This window comes from Mesoplodon densirostris, chromosome 9 (assembly GCF_025265405.1).
Source record: "Mesoplodon densirostris isolate mMesDen1 chromosome 9, mMesDen1 primary haplotype, whole genome shotgun sequence".
Classification (NCBI taxonomy): domain Eukaryota; kingdom Metazoa; phylum Chordata; class Mammalia; order Artiodactyla; family Ziphiidae; genus Mesoplodon; species Mesoplodon densirostris.
The window spans coordinates 20,339,804-20,358,410 of record NC_082669.1 but is presented as its reverse complement, the minus strand read 5'-3'; the positions used below and the strand labels follow the sequence as shown (position 1 = coordinate 20,358,410).

Below are 18,607 nucleotides of genomic sequence, written 5' to 3'. Positions count from 1 at the left end.
GTATGCTCAAAAGATTTTTGACAAAGGTAATTCAATGAGGAAAGGATAATCTTTTCAACAAATGGTACTGGGACAATTAGATAACTGTATTTTAAAAATTGAACCTTGACCCTTCACATCATGCACAGAACCTAACTTGAAATGGGTCACAGACCTAAATACAAGAGTTAAAACTGCAAATCCTCTAGAATACCCTGGAGAAAATCTTAATGACCTTGGGTTAAGTAAAGAGTCTTTGATAAGACACAATAAACATGGACATAAAAGGAAAAACAGATAAATTAGACTTCATCAAGTTATAATTTTGTTCTTCAAAAGACACTTTTAATAAAATGAAAAGACAAGCTATAGACTGAAATAAAATATTAGTAAAATATGTGTTTGATCCATCATCAGAACCAAATGTATAATCAGATGCAATATATATAGAAAATGCTTACATTGTATAATATAAGGAATATACAGAGATGAAAACAAAAATTCAGTGGGAAAAAAATTGGCCAAGATATTTGAACAGACGCTTCACTGAAGAAGATGTACAGATGACTAATAAGTACATGAAAGACTTTTCAACATTATTAGTCCTTAGAGAAATGAAAATTAAAACCACAAGATCCCAGTACACATCCTCTAGAATGATTAAAATTAAGACCGAGAGTCTTGGAAAAGATGTGGAACAGTGGGAACTAAGATATCCTAGTGGTTGGCATGCAGAATAGTGCAACCATTTGGAAAACAGTATTGTGGTTCTTAATAAGATAAATAAACTTTTACCATATGAATGAGAAATTTCATCCCTGAGTATTTACCCAAGAGAAATGGAACCATATATCTACAAAATTATTTAGGATTATTTCTAATAGCTAAAAACAGAAGGGAACCAGACCGGAGAGAACAAATTGTGTTATATCCGTACAGTGGATTACTACTCAGCAATAAAAAGGAAGGAACTATTGATCCATCCTGCAACATGTATTTCAGAAGCATTTTGCTGGGTAAAAGAAGCTAACCAGACCCAGAAGCGCTATATATATTTATGATTCTGTTTATATGAACTTCTAGAAAAAGCAAAGGGTAGGGCAGGACCAACCATAAAAAAGCATGAAGAAGCTTTGGGGATGACAGAAAATGTTCTCTGTCATGATTGTCGCGGTGGTAACACAGTGTATACGTTTGTCAAAGCCCGTCAATTTAGACACTTAAAATCGGCGAATCTTATTGTAAGTAAACTATACCTCAATAAAGATGATCTCAAGAAATTAAAAAACATGTACTCCAATAAAAATTAATTATAAAAAAAGAAATTAAAAAACAAAAAAGGAAGGTTGGAAAGGCATTTCAGCAGTGGCTAACAGTATGACCGAAAACAGAGAAGAGAGTCCTGGAGCAGGGGTCCTAATTTATCAGAATTATATGGCGTATTTGGGGAGATGAATTTCATTTCATAGTTATAGTCAATATTATGGATTCTTTACTCCTGCTTTTATTTAGCTGGAGTGTGGAAGCAAGCAAGGCTTTGTAATTTGCCTAAAACTGGATAATTGTAAATAACATAAAATTAGACCATTGCAGAGTAGGTCGATTTTTTAATTCACCCTATCCTCTTTTTGTTTTAACAGAAGTCCATGTAATGCTTGATGGTCTGTTACCGCCTGACACCTATTTTAGATTTAATCCTGTTATTTGTGAAAACATACCTCTAGATGAAAGTCGAAATGAAAAGCTGGATCAGCTGCAGTTGGAGGGGTTGAAGTACATAGAAAGAAATGAAGAAAAAATGAAAAAACTTGCAAAAATATTAAGTCAAGAAAAAACAACTCTGCAGAAAATTAATGATTGGATAAAACTAAAAACTGACATGTATGAAGGCCTTCCGTTCTTTTCAAAATTGTGATGAGTGTGTGCATATATAGCCTCCTAACTGAATGCCTGTTCAGAAGATCCACAGAATTCAATAAGGAATTGTGGGGTTCAGCGTGACTACCTTTGAAATGCTTAGAATTCTGGGGAATCCTGAAAAGACAGTGTTCGGACCAGCTTGTACAGTACAGAGAGCGTGTGCGTGGTTACAGAATTCATCTGGGAATTAGGTTTTTATGATGTTAATAATTAACCACCCGTTAGGAATCTTACTGTGCCAGTTGGTTTTAGTACATATTGGTGTTGTATTGTTTGATGTTTGAAAATTTATTAATATATGTGCCAAACAAGGACTGAAAGCTGTCATATTATACTTGGTATTTTTACTTCAGTCACCATAATCATGTTAAATTTATTTGATCATTAATTTTCTTCCATGTGGAGAAGCTAATTTCTTCTTAAAATAATTCATCTCTTTAAACAACACATAGGTTTTCACTAGCTACATTCTGCATTCCAAATGTTGCCTTCTACTATTGTCATATCATCTAAACAGATACAGGAAAAATGGGATTCTCTCTATCAGAGGACTTTTACATTTGAAATATGAAAGAGACAGATACAGTTTTCTATTCCACGTGTGTTTATTTCAACATTGTTTGGTTCTGAAAGATAGGTGAAGTTCCAGTCAACCACTTTTTCCCCCTGAAATTTCAAGATAATGCTGTATGTTAACTTTTCTAGCTCTAGCTTAGCATTCACTGTTATGAAAGTAATTATTGGAATTTACTGAGAAAATGCGCCATCATTACAAAAATAAACTATTGAAATAATCTATGTTAAAAGGCTAATGTCATTTTTAAATTATCATTCATAATGTAGCCCTTCGTCTCTTTGTAGCATTTGAATATACCTGTCAACAGTATGCTTTAAAAAATGTCAGGCTTGTTTTACCTTAACTCCTTTAATCATCTGGACTTCACAGAGGTTAATAACATATACACCAACCCGAATCATTGTTTATGCTAATCAGATTCATCTTTGTTGTGTTATCTATCTGCCATGTAAATCTTTCACCATGTTTAGATTTGTGAAGAGAAATGAAAAAAGGTGAGTGTCCTTTGCTTTGTACATGTAAAGTAGAGCTAAACCCCTTTTGGGAACTGTCATATTGCGTCTTTGCAACACTGATGCGAAGAGGCAGTGAGGCGTGGTTCACAGATGCTGGGGGAGCTGAGTGTCTGGATGCAGCTCGGGCTCCGATGCAGAGCCCTTCTCTTTGTGACCTGGAGGAGGGTGGACAGCCTCTCTGGCCTTCAGATATTTTATTTGTAAAATGAGAAGAGCTGCCTCTAAAATCTTATTTCCTCTTACGACAACTGAAAAGTAAATTCTGCAAATGTACAAGCAAAAGATAGGAAGAAGTGTGAAAACAAATTTTCAGTCCTACACAGGTAAAATATCTGCTCTTTTCAAAGAAGCAAAGAATTGTCTGTTTTAAAAAGAAAATGTAGGGCTTCCCTGTTGGCGCAGTGGTTGAGAGCCCGCCTGCCGATGCAGGGGACACAGATTCGTGCCCCGGTCCGGGAGGATCCCACGTGCCGCGGAGTGGCTGGGCCCGTGAGCCATGGCCGCTGAGCCTGCGCATCCGGAGCCTGTGCTCCACAACAGGAGAGGCCACAACAGTGAGGGGCCCGCATACTGCAAAAAAGAAAAAAAGAAAATGTAATAAATTATCCAACTTATCAGTTATTTTAAACATAGAAGATAAAAATTATTTTGTAGTTCAGTCCTTTTGGGGTGTTTCAGTTCTTATTTCTGTAATAAATGCTGTGCTGGTAATATTTCAGTTCTGTTCTTGCAGCTGATGTTATTCTTTATTAAAAATAGTACTGGGACTTCCCTGGTGGCTCAGTGGTTAAGAATCCACCTGCCAACACAGGGGACACGGGTTGGAGCCCTGGTCTGGGAAGATCCCACATGCCGCGGAGCAACTAAGCCCGTGAGCCACAACTACTGAGCCTGTGCTCTAGAGCCCGCGAGCCACACACAACTACTGAGCCTGAGCACCACAGCTACTGAAGCCTGCGCGCCTAGAGCCTCTGCTCGCAACAAGAGAAGCCACGGCGATGAGAAGCCCGCGCACCACGACGAAGAGCAGCCCCCGCTCACCACAACTAGAGAAAGCCCACGAGCAGCAACAAAGACCCAACGCAGCCAAAATTAAAAATAAATAAATAAAATTTATTTAAAAGAGAAAAAAGCACCTTGGGACTTCCCCAGCGGTCCAGTGGTTAAGACTGCACTTCCACTGCAGGAGGCACGGGTTCGATCCCTGGTTGGGGAACTAAGATCCTGCATGGCGTGTGGCGTGGCAAAAAAAAAAAAAGTGAAAAATAGTACTTCAGATAGAGTTGTCCCTAGAGGCATATGGGCTGGATGGGATTTCTCCTAGGAAGTGGAGAGAGCCTGGCCTGGGTTGTAGTTACACTGTACCTCTTCTCCCACACCACATTTTATCCAGGAGAAAGTAGATGTCAAAGGAATCTTCTGAGAAGGAAAGAAGTCACAAAAAGTGAGCATGCAGTCTGAGGGGATAGGGTGCCCCCCAGCAGTTGCTGACAACTGCCTCCCCTTTTCACTTAGGGTCAGGTTGCTAATGTCTGAAGGGCAGGCTAGGACCCCTAAAGTTCCGCGCTCAAAACTTTACCTAACCTGCTATACTCCAGAAATAATTCTAGTTACATTTTTAAATATTTCACAGGTATCAGTGCTAGTAATGTGACTAAAAACATCAATTTGTAACATCCAAATTACAGTTTTTAGACACAGTGTAAGTAACTATGAAAGTACCAGTGATTTCTAAAGATAGTGTAAAATAGTCCTTTCAGACCACAAATACTGCATATTCATATACAACCAGAACAACTTGTACATGTAAGAAAAATGCAAATAATTGGAAATCAGAATATTTCTGGGTATTCATTGTAATAGAGCAAATTTCAAGTACAATAAAGTATTACAAGTATGTAAATTGCATTCTTGTCCAAACCTGATGCAGTTCATCTGTCTTACAGTTGCTTGACTGATTATTTCCCTCTTGAACAGCACAAGGTACAAGTGTACTCTGGCCATAGCTTTTTTCTTAAACCACACAGCATGGCACCTAAGTATGTTCCCATGTCCCTGTCCCTGTCTCTGTAGCTTTTTTCACTAACAAAAGGTACACCCAGTTGGGTGCTGCACCCATTTTCAATTATTCTTGTCCCCATTTGTACTTGAAACTGATTATCTGAAGAACTGTGTAATTCACCTGAGATAACCTTCACTTAACAGTGAAGCCAGTGCTTTCCTTTGTCCAAAAGCAGAGTGGATTTCTTTTCAGGGAAGAAGAGAAGTAAAAGAATACTCTTCTGAAAGATGACGACTCACTACCAAGTAGGTTATGGATTTTTCGTTGGACTGTTTTTAAAGTAGGATCAGTTCTTTATGAGAAAAATGTTTTAAAGACAGATAAATGGCCTAATTAGGTTATTTCCAATGCAATAATTCTGTGATAATTTATAAAAGTAAACAGTGATCAAATGAGTTAAAAGAAATGTCTGTCAGTCAAAGAAGAAATTATGATGGTCTTCCTTGTTCATTCATATCACTTATTCTGTGGTTTAACTGATGTCTTTGGCAAACAGTTTATGCTTCTTGATAAATTCATTCAAATCAACTAGTTTTCATTCATGCTAATGGTTATATCTTTTAATTTTGATTTTTTAAAAATATAGCTGTGTGTGCCTTGCAAGTGGCTATATTTTGAAAAATGATTGAAAAACCAAAATTTATCCACTGTTAATAGTTTTATTACAACTAACTGGTAAAGTTATTAAATTGTTCCATTTTTACTTTAAGGGAAATCTCATAGCTCTGAAAGTAGAGAAACATAAAGGTGTTTAAGTGCTTTCATGTCTGTACAGGAAACGTGAGTATTTTTATGATTGTTAATAGCTAATATCTAGCACTTACAGGCCAAGCACTATACTGAGAGTTCTATCTATGTTCATTATCTCATTATATTATTTATATCCCTGTGAAAGAGGTACTATTATTATTCCTAGTGTTCAGCTAAGAATACCAAGGCTTTAGAAAGTTAAATAATAATGAAGTAAAGAGGAAAGTCATAAACATTTTAAACTTTTCCTTTTGTCTCTCTCAATTAGCCAGGTTCAGAAGTTCATTATTCATTGTGCAGACGTTTACTGACCGCCATCTTTCTTCCAGGACCACCTGCACCCCCTGCATCACCGATATTTGATCATCAGTTTCTGCTTTCACAGGAAGTGCCTTTTTTTCTTTTTTACAGCGTGAGCAAAGTGTAATTTACATACCAAAAAAGTCATCCATTGTAAATGTACAATTCAGTACTTTTTAGTAGATTTATAGAGTTGTGCAACCATCCAGCAGTCCAGTTTTAGAGTAATTGCATCATCTGCAAAAGTTCCCTTATGCGCATTTGTATCCATTCCCTGCTCCAACCACGGATATGCTTTCTTGTCTGTATAGATTCACCATTTCTGGATATTTCTAAAAATGGGATCATACAGTATGTAATCAGTGAAAAAGCATCTGGCTTTTTTCACTTTGCATGTTTTTGAGATTCATCCAGCTTGTAGCATGTATCAGTAGTTGGCTCCTTTTTATTGCTGAGAAATAGTCCACTGTGTGGATAGACCACATTTTATCTTTTCACAAGTTGATGATCGTTTGAATTTTTAGTATTTACCTATGATGAATAATGCTGCAGTGAGGTTCATGTACAGGCCTTTGTGAGGGCGTATGTTTTCATTTCTCTCAAGTAGCTATCTGGAAGTGGAGTGACTGCAACAGTTGTATGGTAGGTGTGTGTTGAACTTTCAAGAAACAGCCAGTTTTCCAAAGTGTCTATACCATTTTACATCCCCATCATCAGTTCCAGAGAGTTCCAGTTTTCGATACATCTTCTCCAGCCCTGGGTATTGTTTGTCTTTTTGATTATAGCCATCCTAGGGGGTATGTAATGGTATTACATTGTGCTTTAGATTTGCAGTCCCCCAATAACTATTGATGTTGAGCATCTTCTTAGGTGCTTATTAGTTATTTGTATATCTTCCGTGGTGAAATATCCATTTCAACTATTTTGCCCATTTTTAAATTGGCTTATTTGTCTTTTTATCGAGTTGCAAGAGTTCTTTATATATTCTGGATGCAGATCTTTTGCCAGCTATATATATATCTCCCAGTCTGTGGATTGTCTTTTCATTTTCTCAATAGTGTCTTTTAAGCAGGCATACGAGTTTTTAATTTTGATGGTCAGTTTATCAGTTTATTCTTTTGAGTTAATTTTGTTTATGGTGTGAATAAGGGTCAGATTTCTCTCTCTCTGTCTCTTTTTGCGTAAGGATAACCAGTTGTCCCAGCATCATTTGTTAAAAAAAATCCTCTCACCACTGAATTGTCTTTGTACTTTTGTCAGAAATCTGTTATCTTTATATGCGTAAGTTGATTTCTGGACTCTCTTTTCTATTTCATTGATCTATGTATTAATCCTATACCAGTACCACACTGTCCTGGTTACTATAGCTATATAATAACTTTTAAAATCAGACAGTATAATTCTTCCAGCTTGTGCTTTTTCAAATTTATTTTGGCTTTTCTGGTTCCTTTGCATTTCCACATAAATTTTAGAATCAGCTTGTTAGTATGCACGCGCGTGCGCGCACACACACACACACACACAGCTGGCTGGAATTCTGATAGGGGTGCATTGAATGTATAAAGTTGAGAGAACTGACATGGTAACAATATTGAGTATTTCAGTTGTGTCTGTCCTTTGAAGCATACAATGAACATGGACTATCTCTATTTTATTTAGATTAAAAAAATTTTTATTCTAAGCAGTGTTCTGTAGTTTTCAGTGTACACTCCTTTTGTAAAATTTATTTCTAAGTCGTTTATTAATTTTCATGCAATCGTGAATGGAATTTTTTTTAAATTTCATTTTCTGATCCTAGTATGTAGCAATATGTACAGTGATTGCAACTCTGGTGATAGCATGATTTTCCATCTTATGAATTATCCAGTTAGTAATGTCGCAATGACCTAATCTATGAAGTATGGACAGGTTGCTACAGATTGTGAAAAATGATTGCAGCATATAATGGTCTCGCTGGTAATTCGTGACTATGATAGTTCTGTGTTGTTTGTATCTTTGGGCAGTGAACACCTATTTTAAGTGTTCAAATCTAATTGTGCAGCAATATGTATATACATTAAATATTGCATTATATTACTGTGTTATTTTGGCATAAAGGTATTCAAATCTCCGGAAATAATATTGATTTAGAAAAATCAGGTCCTGGATTCTGGATTAGATGATATTTTATTGTTGTAGGCGCTCAGTAACTGGTGAGTTACTGAATTGCATTTTAACATTTTGTCTTACGTTATTCGTACGTAAAATGTTTTAAATTTATTTCTGATTAAGTATGTTAAATTGGATTAGCATTTAGTCTCAATAAATATAAACATGTTTGGTTTTTTTTTTTTTGGCCGCGCAGCGCAGCTTGTGGGATCTGAGTTCCCCAGCCAGGGATCAAACCCATGTCCACAGCAGTGAAAGCCCGTGTCCTAATCACTGGACCACCAGGGAATTCCCTCAATCGTAAAAACATTAATTATAGATTAGTATTTTAGAGAAGATCAATATGGTAGGTGCTCAATACATACATTAGATTCAGAATTTAGGAATTCGCTTGCTTTCCTTATTTTCATATTTCTTCACTGTAGATTCCTGTGCTGAATATTAACTCATAAAAAAAATATTTTGACATAGGCTGAGCATTTGTGAACCCTCAAGTGTAGAAGTTCCTGAAATGCATATATTTAAAACAGGAGTCAGTGATGAGTTTAAACTATGGCACAAAACAAACATGAAAGCTCATCTCAGGCTTTGTGAATTTATGAAAGTGTACACTTTCTTCTTTTTCTTTTACCAGTTAGCAGAACAAGAAATAAGACCTTTCTAGTGGTAGAAATTGGCCGCTTGTCTTATTTTTTGGTTGTTTCTGAGGCGGCCGTAATTTACCTTTGTTCATTCCAATGTACGTTATTCTGACAGATTCATGCTCCTTGTGAATGACAGCCATTAAGTGTATAAGCTTCCACTTTACTACCTTTATGCGTAACAGCCATGACATTTGAGTGTTTGCTAAGTACCAGGAACTGAGCTAAGCAGGTTACATGTATTATAGCACATTTAATCCTCCCAGTAAGCCTATGAGGTGAATAGCATAATTACCCCTTTCTTAGAAAGAAAAAGTTGCCCAAGGTATCACAGCTAGGACGCGGTAGATGAATCCATTTTCTAAACCACGACTCTCTCTATACCTCTTCCCCAGACTGTCCTTTCCTGAAATGCCATAAAGAGATTTCAGGTCCAGTTTACTAAACTGAATCTGTAAACTCTTGGGTTTAATCAGTGAAGAAGTATAATTCCAACATCAAATTGTATGAATACTTCTTAAGTCCTTGTCTACCACAGTGGTTCTCTACTACAAGTGTATTATCCCTCTCCCTGGAAGGATTTGAAAATCTGGGGGAGTAAGGGGAGATTGTCTGGGGAAACTACTGGCCTTTAGTACCCCAGGAGGCAGAGATAGTAAATGTTAGGCAGGGCACAGGGCACAGAGCAGCCTCTTGTAATGAACTCTCCCACCCAAAATACCAACGTTGCTCCCTTTCAGAAGCATGAGCTGCTATTTACACAATATAAATGATGAGTTTCTTCCACAAGAAATCGAGGGTATACTTTGCCCAGAGTTAGGGTGCATAAACCATTTGTAAAATTCTATTTTGATTCCATCTCAAGAGGAATTCTTTTTGCATTAGTTGCCCCTTGTTTATCTTTTTTTTTTTTTTTTTTTTTGGCCAAGTTTAAATACAACTGAACTGTTCACTTAATCTTACTTTTTTGGACCAAATCTACAGCAGTTATTCTTTCATGACTAGGAAATAGGAAGGAAGGAGATCACATTAAAAAACAGTTTGTTCTGTTCCTGCCAGAGCTATCCAACATCCAAAAAAAGATTCGTAGAATACAGATGGCCCTGGACTAAACTGTTTGCGTGTGCTAGGCCAAGGGTTTGATAAATGTGTGTCTCGCAAGAGTCACACTGATTGCCTTGTTCATTATAAACCTTTAGTCAACTGATACAAGTCAACTGGAATTCATCACATTCCACAGATATGTGTTATTAGTTTAGTCTGTTAAAGTATTGATTGTAATTGTTGACTCACGTTCATGATGAAAATTTTTTTTTTTTTTTTTTTTTTTTTTTTTTTGCGGTATGCGGGCCTCTCACTGTTGTGGCCTCCCCCGTTGCGGAGCACAGGCTCCGGACGCGCAGGCTCCGGACGCGCAGGCTCAGCGGCCATGGCTCACGGGCCCAGCCGCTCCGCGGCATATGGGATCCTCCCAGACCGGGGCACGAACCCGTATCCCCTGCATCGGCAGGCGGACTCTCAACCACTTGCGCCACCAGGGAGGCCCGAAAATTTTTAACTTAATACAGATTCATTCCTTGCCTCTAGACAATATATATATTCTGAATTGTATTTTAAAGATTTCAGTCTGATTGAATATGAACAGATTACATGATCCAAAATGGTTGAGAGTTCCAGTAATAGTTGTAGCTAATTTATTGCCATTTAATCTTCATAACAAGGTGTTATCATTATTCCTGTTTTATACTAGCACTGATTTGATGATGATGGTGAGAAAAGTCTTATTTTCCTTGCCTGCTATTCAATTCAGACTCTGTATCCTTCCCCAAAGGGAAGCAAATATTCATTATCAATGGGAAATTATAGATCATAATGTGAACATTGGTGGATAGCTGTCTTTCTTAAATTATAGGTCTAAAATAACAAATACCTTAATATCCTTTCACATATTTTTTTCTCATCTACATCACATTTAGGTGCCTGATGTGTATTTTTAAACGCCTGATTTGTATTTTTAGACAGTTTTCAAGGATCACACCAAGATAAATGTACCCATCTTATAGGAGAATAAAATGGTAAGTTAACATTTATGACTTGGTAGCACTCTTCCTTATAGCATGTGCTACTACTGACAGTGTTTCTAGAAGACAAAGTGATAACAGCAATCCAAAAGTCCATCCAGTTACCTGAGACGAAAGGAAAACTATGTCATCTTATATTAATTATATGACATTGTATTCCCAACACTCCTTGCTCTAAAATAGTATTTAATGTAACGTTTTAATTAAATTACATATCAAAATAATTTGAAAAGAACTGTGAGTGCAATTACAAATAACCCATACCTTGGCCAAATAGAACAGAATATTAAAAAGAAAAAAAAGTCATCAAATGTTTTATGCCAAAATACACTTGGCATAAAAATCCTTAGGATTCACTCTAGGAATCTTGCAAAAGAAAATCTTATGTTTCATTATGTTTTGTACAGTTGGACCACATTCTCAAAAACAAATGTTCCACATTTCAAACACATAGTCACTGTGCTTTTGTGTTTGTGGTATGAATAATCTAAGGAATTCTTAAAAGTTCCTCAAATTAAAAAAGTTAAGTAAAACCAGTGTAACTTGCACCTCTCTCTGTCTTTCAGATTTGGTCTTAAAAACATGTTTTAAAACAAATAATACTAATTGAATTAAGAGCCATTTAAAATTCACAATTTTTTTCTGTCTTAATTATTAAAGCCACATCTTGTAAATCACAGGTGCTGTTATTTTGCTAATTTTGAATGAACGTGTTTGGTATCAGGATACAATTAACCCATATACATCTAAACATGTTGAATTCCTGTGTTGAATTCCATTTCCTTTGTTGAATTATGTGATAAGTACCCAATGCTAACACTCAGAAACTGTAGAAATGATGGAACTTTAGACTGTTTGCTTAGTATATCATGCACATATATTTACATATGTGTATAGTGTATAACAAAGAAATATATGCTTCAAAGCATATGATGAAGGTTAGATGGTATAGAATTTTGTGATACAGGCTTATACCACTATCATTTTTTGAGCATAGGTGGGTGACTATGTCCTGATCTTCAGATACAGTATCCCAGGTGTCTGCAATAGCGTGTGGAACAATACTGCTGCATCCATCTCATCACAAGTACAATCATCAGCTCACAGAATAAGATTTCAACTCCAACTTTCTTTAGAGTAATTTTCACAACCAGAAATTTTTTAAAAAAAGGATGTGCACTGCAGTCATTTGAAAACATCTTCAAACGTCATGATTACAAGCTTTAACATGTAGATAGAAGTATGATATGTGCTTCTTTATAAAGCAGGAGAGAGAAAGGAAAATTCTCGGAAAACAAATAATTGCCATAACGTAGCTTGCTTTATTTATCTAATTATATGATGCATTCCCAACTCAACTTGTCGTATGCTTCTCACGACTATCTCACAGCTTCGAGCATCCTGCTAGATAGATTATAGGCCCTTAATAAATGTTTTTTAGTTGGGCTTAATTAAATGACCTATCTGCCTTACACCATTATGAGGAGATGGGGAAAATGAATATGCTTTGAAAGGTACTTTCTGAAACAGTTTACTTTTAAAATCTGAAAATGAGGCTTGTTCCCGGTGCTGGTGGGTAGCATCGCAGCTGGGATCATTTTCCTCAGTGTGAGTGGGACCCTTTCCAGACAATAAGACTCGCACAGGTTCCAAAGCCTGTCATTTCCTCTCACCTAGTGCCCGAGGTAAACACGGTTCAAACTGTTGGCTTGTCTTGCATTTTGACAGGGACTCAAATACAACCCTTCTGGGCACAGAAGAAAGGTTTCTTCTGTTTGTAATGTGAGCTTTTTTCTACCTCTTACTGTCATATCTGCCCATTCTAAAACCACGAGTGCCTTGTTGCCTAGATCCTTAAAGACACACCTTATTTTAGTAAATCTGTGGGTGGGGACCTTTGTACCTCCAGTGAACAATAACTATAGTCATACGTTTGTATACAGCACTTATTTATAATTGCTTACAGCATTTATGTACTTTGCAAAACACCTTCAAGTGTATTTCTTCATTTTATTATAACAGCTGTCTCGTGGCTTGGCAAGGCCAGCATTGTTATCCCACAAGGAATGTATGAAGTATAGCACTGAAAAACCCAAAGGCTTGTCTGACTTCACCCTGTTTAATATGATGGTTTGAGCCAGTGAATTCCCAGCCCAGGACTCTTTCCACTACTTTCCAAATAATCACTGGTGGTGGGAGTATTGGCTGCAAAAAACAGGTTCTGGTCATTGTGAGAATTTGTATTCTTTCCCAGTGTTGCACAAGATTTGCACTTCTGGGGGATTTGCTTTTATTTTTCTAAAATGGGAATACTTCATCATCTAAATGACGTGTGTTAAACGCCCATTTGCATCGTGAACCTGACCCTGAATGAGATTTCAGTATGTTAAAGGAATGTGTCCTTGAACGATTCTGTGAAGATCTGGATGTCAGAAAAATAAAACAATACAGTGAGCGATATCCTACACACTTTGGAAGTGCGCAAATGGAACAAGGTCAGTGCAGTGTTGTCCAGTTCTGGGTCTAGTTTCTCTCAAGTCCCTGATCATAGCCCCAGGGAGGTAATAGGTGTTGGGTTAAGATGAAGGTCTTTGTCGAAACTTGAATGGGCTCAAAGTGAGGCCTTAGGCAAGTTCACCTCCCTGAGAGTTTCCCTACCTGAAAAAGGCAGAGTTGTTATGGGCCCTAAGAATAATGTAGGTTAAAGTGCCTGGAATAGAGTATGTAGGTGCTCAATAGCTACATGTTTGTAATGTATATTACACTAACTACGAATGTATATTACACCAGTATATACTGAATAATAGCAATTATTTTTGTGTTCTGGGAAATTAAGATTCCAAGGGAAAGTACATTAAGTTAGTAATTTTTTCTGAGTTATATAGCTTTAGAATCACAGGGTTCTGTTTCTCAATGTCACAGAACTACGTTGTGCAGCATTCCTCCCCTCCAGTCCTTGAAAGGATCGTGCATTCGTTTGATATGACCTCTTCTTGTTTTTCTGCATTATCTTTTATTACTCTATTCTGTTGTACCATATGATGCATTGCTAAAAACACTACTAACAGTATTATACTTTGGGGTTATAAACTGAGGATATGTATAATGCCCACTCTTGTTGATGTAAAAATAATGTTATCGACCTTGGAGGCAAATGATCTTGTTGCACGTGAATTATTGCATCCCGTGTTACTTGCTGCCAAATCATTTTCAACAGTTTTCAATGCCCTTGTTTCTAAAATTGATTTAAAAATAAAACAAGCATGAACTTAGAAACTGTAGACCTTACATATTTTATTTATGCCCAAAAAGATACTTTAAGATGTGCAGCAAATTGTTATTTCCCTTATGTTGCAGAAGCTACTAACTGTACAGGTCATACAATTGGAAATGAAACCAGTTAGCTGTGAAGAAATGTATCCTGGGCCTGACTGTCGTTACCACGTCAAACCCTGACTGCAGAGTCTACTCTCTTCGCACAGAGGCTACTCCCATCAAGAGATGAGAAGAGGGAGGTACTTCAAGTTGAGTCCAGGCTACGTGCAGCAGTTTGGGCAGGTGTCCAGAGAATACATTGATTTTTGTTGTCCTGGATCTGGGGCTTTAATCTTGCTCTGCAGCTGAGGAAAGATGTTCTTCGCACTTTGTGCGTAGAGCGTCTTTAAACTCACTGTTATTCAATAGACTATCCTCATGGTGCCTCCCACTATACAGTCCCCCTCCCCTTAATATACACACACCATGGTTCCTGAGACCTATGAGTTCCCTATCCTGACATTTCATCATTCATTGAGTGAATATTGGTTAAATGCCTAATATGCGCCAGACATATTTAAGAAAGTATGATAAAAGAGTGAGGCACAGTGGTGAAAACACCGAAGTACCAGACCTTGTGCATCCCGAAGAGAGTTGTTTGGCCTTTAAAGCAGTCCCTCTCGGGACTTCCCTGCCTGCCCAGTGGTTATGATTCCATACTCCCACTGCAGGGGGCATGGGTTCGATCCCTGGTCAAGGGCGTTAATTAATTAATTAATTAATTAAAAAACCAACAACAAAGCTGTCACTCTGGGAAGCTTTACAATTTTTTTGTGGCATTATTTTTTTTTTATACAGCAGGTCCTTATTACTCATCAGTTTTATACACATCAGTGTATACATGTAAATCCCAATCAATGGGGATTGTCCAATTCATCACACCACCCCCCCCACCCCCCGCCGCTTTCCCCCCTTGGTGTCCGTACGTTTGTTCTCTACATCTGTCTCTGTTTCTGCCCTGCAGACTGGTTCATCTGTACCACTTTTCTAGGTTCCACATATATACGTTAATATGTGATATTTGTTTTTCTCTTTCTGCCTTACTTCACTCTGTATGACAGTTTCTAGATCCATCCACGTCTCTACAAATGACCCAGTATCATTCCTTTTTGCGGCTGAGTAATATTCCGTTGTATATATGTACCACATCTTCTTTATCCATTCGTCTGTCGATGGGCATTTAGGTTGCTTCCATGTCCTGACTATTGTGAATAGAGCTGCAATGAACATTTTGGTACATAACTCTTTTTGAATTATGGTTTTCTCAGGGTATATGCCCCATAGTGGGATTGCTGGGTCATATGGTAATTCTATTCTTAGTTTTTTAAGGAAACTCCATACTGTTCCCCATAGTGGCTGTATCAATTTACATTCCCACCAACAGTGCAGGAGGGTTCCCTTTTCACCACACCCTTTTCAGTATTTATTGTTTCTAGATTTTTTGATGATGGCCATTCTGACCGGCATGAGGTGATATACCTCATTGTAGCATTGATTTGCATTTCTCTAATAATTAGTGATGTTGAGCAGCTTTTCATGTGCTTCTTGGCCATCTGTATGTCTTTTTCGGAGAAATGTCTGTTCAGGTCTTCTGCCCATTTTTGGATTGGGTTGTTTGTTTTTTTAATATTGAGCTTCATGAGCTGTTTATATATTTGGGAGATTAATCCTTTCTCCATTGATTTGTTTGCAAATATTTTCTCCCATTCTGAGGGTTCTCTTTTTGTCCTGTTTATGGTTTCCTTTGCTGTGCAAAAGCTTTGAAGTTTCATTAGGTCTCATTTGTTTATTTTTGTTTTTATTTCCATTACTCTAAGAGGTGGATCAAAAAAGATCTTGCTGTGATTTATGTCAAAGAGTTTTCTTCCTGTATTTTCCTCTAAGAGTTTTATAGTGTCCCGTCTTACATTTAGGTCTCTAATCCATTTTGAGTTTATTTTTGTGTATGGTGTTAGGGAGTGTTCTAATTTCATTCTTTGACATGTAGCTGTCCAGTTTTCCCAGCAGCACTTACTGAAGAGACTGTCTTTCTCCACTGTATATCCTTGCTTCCTTTGTCATAGATTAGTTGACCATACGTGCGTGGGTTTATCTCTGGGCTTTCTATCTTGTTCCATTGATCTATGTTTCTGTTTTTGTGCCAATACCATATTGTCTTGATTACTGTAGCCTTGTAGTATAATCTGAAGTCAGGGCGTCTAATTCTTCCAGCTCTGTTATTTTCCCTCAAGACTGCTTTGGCTATTCGGGGTCTTTTGTGTCTCCATACAAATTTTAAGATTTTTTGTTCTAGTTCTGTAAAAAATGCCATTGATAATTTGATAGGGATTGCATTGAATCTGTAGATTGCTTTGGGTAGTAGAGTCATTTTCACAATATTGATTCTTCCAATCCAAGAACATGATATATCTCTCCATCTGTTGGTATCATCTTTAATTTCTTTCATCAGTGTCTTATAGTTTCCTGCATACAGGTCTTTTGTCTCCCTAGGTAGGTTTATTCCTAGGTGTTTTATTCTTTTTGTTGCAATGGTAAATGGGAGTGTTTCCTTAATTTGTGTTTCAGATTTTTCATCATTAGTGTATAGGAATGCAAGAGATTTTTGTGCATTAATTTTGTATCCTGCAGCGTTACCAAATTCATTGATTAGATCTAGTAGTTTTCTGGTGGCATCTTTAGGATTCTCTCTATATAGTATCATGTCATCTGAAAACAGTGACAGTTTTACTTCTTCTTTTCCAATCTGTATTCCTTTTATTTCTTTTCCTTCTCTGATTGCCGTGGCTAGGACTTCCAAAACTATGTTGAATATTAGTGGTGAGGGTGGACATCTTTGTCTTGTTCCTGACCTTGGAGGAAATGCTTTCAGTTTTTCACCATTGAGAATGATGTTTGCTGTGGGTTTGTTGTTTATGGCCTTTATTATGTTGAGGTATGTTCCCTCTGTGCCCACTTCCTGGAGAGTTTTTTATCGTAAATGGGTGTTGAATTTTGTGAAGAGCTTTTTCCACATCTATTGAGATAATCATATGGTTTTTCTTCTTCAATTTGTTAATATGGTTTATTACATTGATTGATTTACTTATACTGAAGAATCCTTGCATCCCTGGGATAAATCCCACTTTGATCATGGTGTATGATCCTTTTAATGTGTTGTTGGATTCTGTTTGCTAGTATTTTGTTGAGGATTTTTGCATCTATATTCATCAGTGATATTGGTCTGTAATTTTCTTTTTTTGTCATATCTTTGTCTGGTTTTGGTATCAGGGTGATGGTGGACTCATAGAATGAGTTTGGGAGTGTTCCTTCCTCTGAAATTTTTTGGCAAGAGTTTGAGAAGGATGGGTGTTAGCTCTTCTCTAAATGTTGGATAGAATTCACCTGTGAAGCCATCTGGTCCTGGACTTTTGTTTGTTGGAAGATTTTTAATCGCAGTTTCAATGTCATTACTTGTGATTGGTCTGTTCATATTTTCTGTATCTTCCTGGTTCAGTCTTGGAAGGGTATACCTTTCTAAGAATTTGTCCATTTCTTCCATTTTGTCCATTTTATTGGCGTAGAGTTGCTTGTAGTAGTCTCTTAGGATGCTTTGTATTTCTGCAGAGTCTGTTGTAACGTCTCCTTTTTCATTTCTAATTTTATTGATTTGAGTCCTCTCCCTCTTTTTCTTGATGAGTCTGGCATAGGTTTATCAATTTTGATTATCATCTCAAAGAACCAGCTTTTAGTTTTATTGATCTTTGCTATTGTTTTCTTTGTTTCTATTTCATTTATTTCTGCTCTGATCTTTATTATTTCTTTCCTTCTGCTAACTTTGGGTTTTGTTTGTTCTTTCTCTAGTTCCTTTAGATGTAAAGTTAGATTGTTTATTTGAGATATCTCTTGTTTCTTGAGGTAGGCTTGTATTGCTATAAACTTCCCTCTTAGAACTGCTTTTGCTGCATCCCATAGGTTTTGGATGGTCGTGTTTTCATTGTCATTTGTCTCTAGGTATTTTTTGATTTCCTCTTTGATTATTTCAGTGATCTCTTGGTTATTTAGTAACGTATTGTTTAGCCTCCATGTGTTTGTGTTCTTTACAGTTTTTTCCCTGTAATTTCTAATCTCATAGCGCTGTGGTCAGAATAGATGCTTGATATAATTTCAATTTTCTTACATTTACTGTGGCTTGATTTGTAACCCAAGATGTTACCTATCCTGGAGAATGTTCCATGAGCATTTGAGAAGAAAGTGTAATCTGGTGTTTTTGGATGGAATGTCCTATAAATATCAACTAAATCTATCTGGTCAATTGTGTCATTTAAAGCTTCTGTGTGCTT

The 18,607-nt window shown here is 36.9% G+C and overlaps 1 protein-coding gene across 2 annotated transcripts in view; it reads left to right on the top strand.

The window, feature by feature from the left end:
* PNPLA8 (patatin like phospholipase domain containing 8) overlaps nt 1–2,685 on the top strand; it is a 137,698-nt gene extending 135,013 nt beyond the window's left edge. For both annotated transcript variants that reach the window (XM_060108852.1, XM_060108853.1), the window contains one exon: nt 1,620–2,685. In XM_060108852.1, the coding sequence (XP_059964835.1) occupies nt 1,620–1,894 (275 nt within the window). In that variant the 3' untranslated portion in view covers nt 1,895–2,685. The remainder of the gene's footprint in view (nt 1–1,619) is intronic.
* The last annotated feature ends 15,922 nt before the right edge of the window (nt 2,686–18,607 follow it).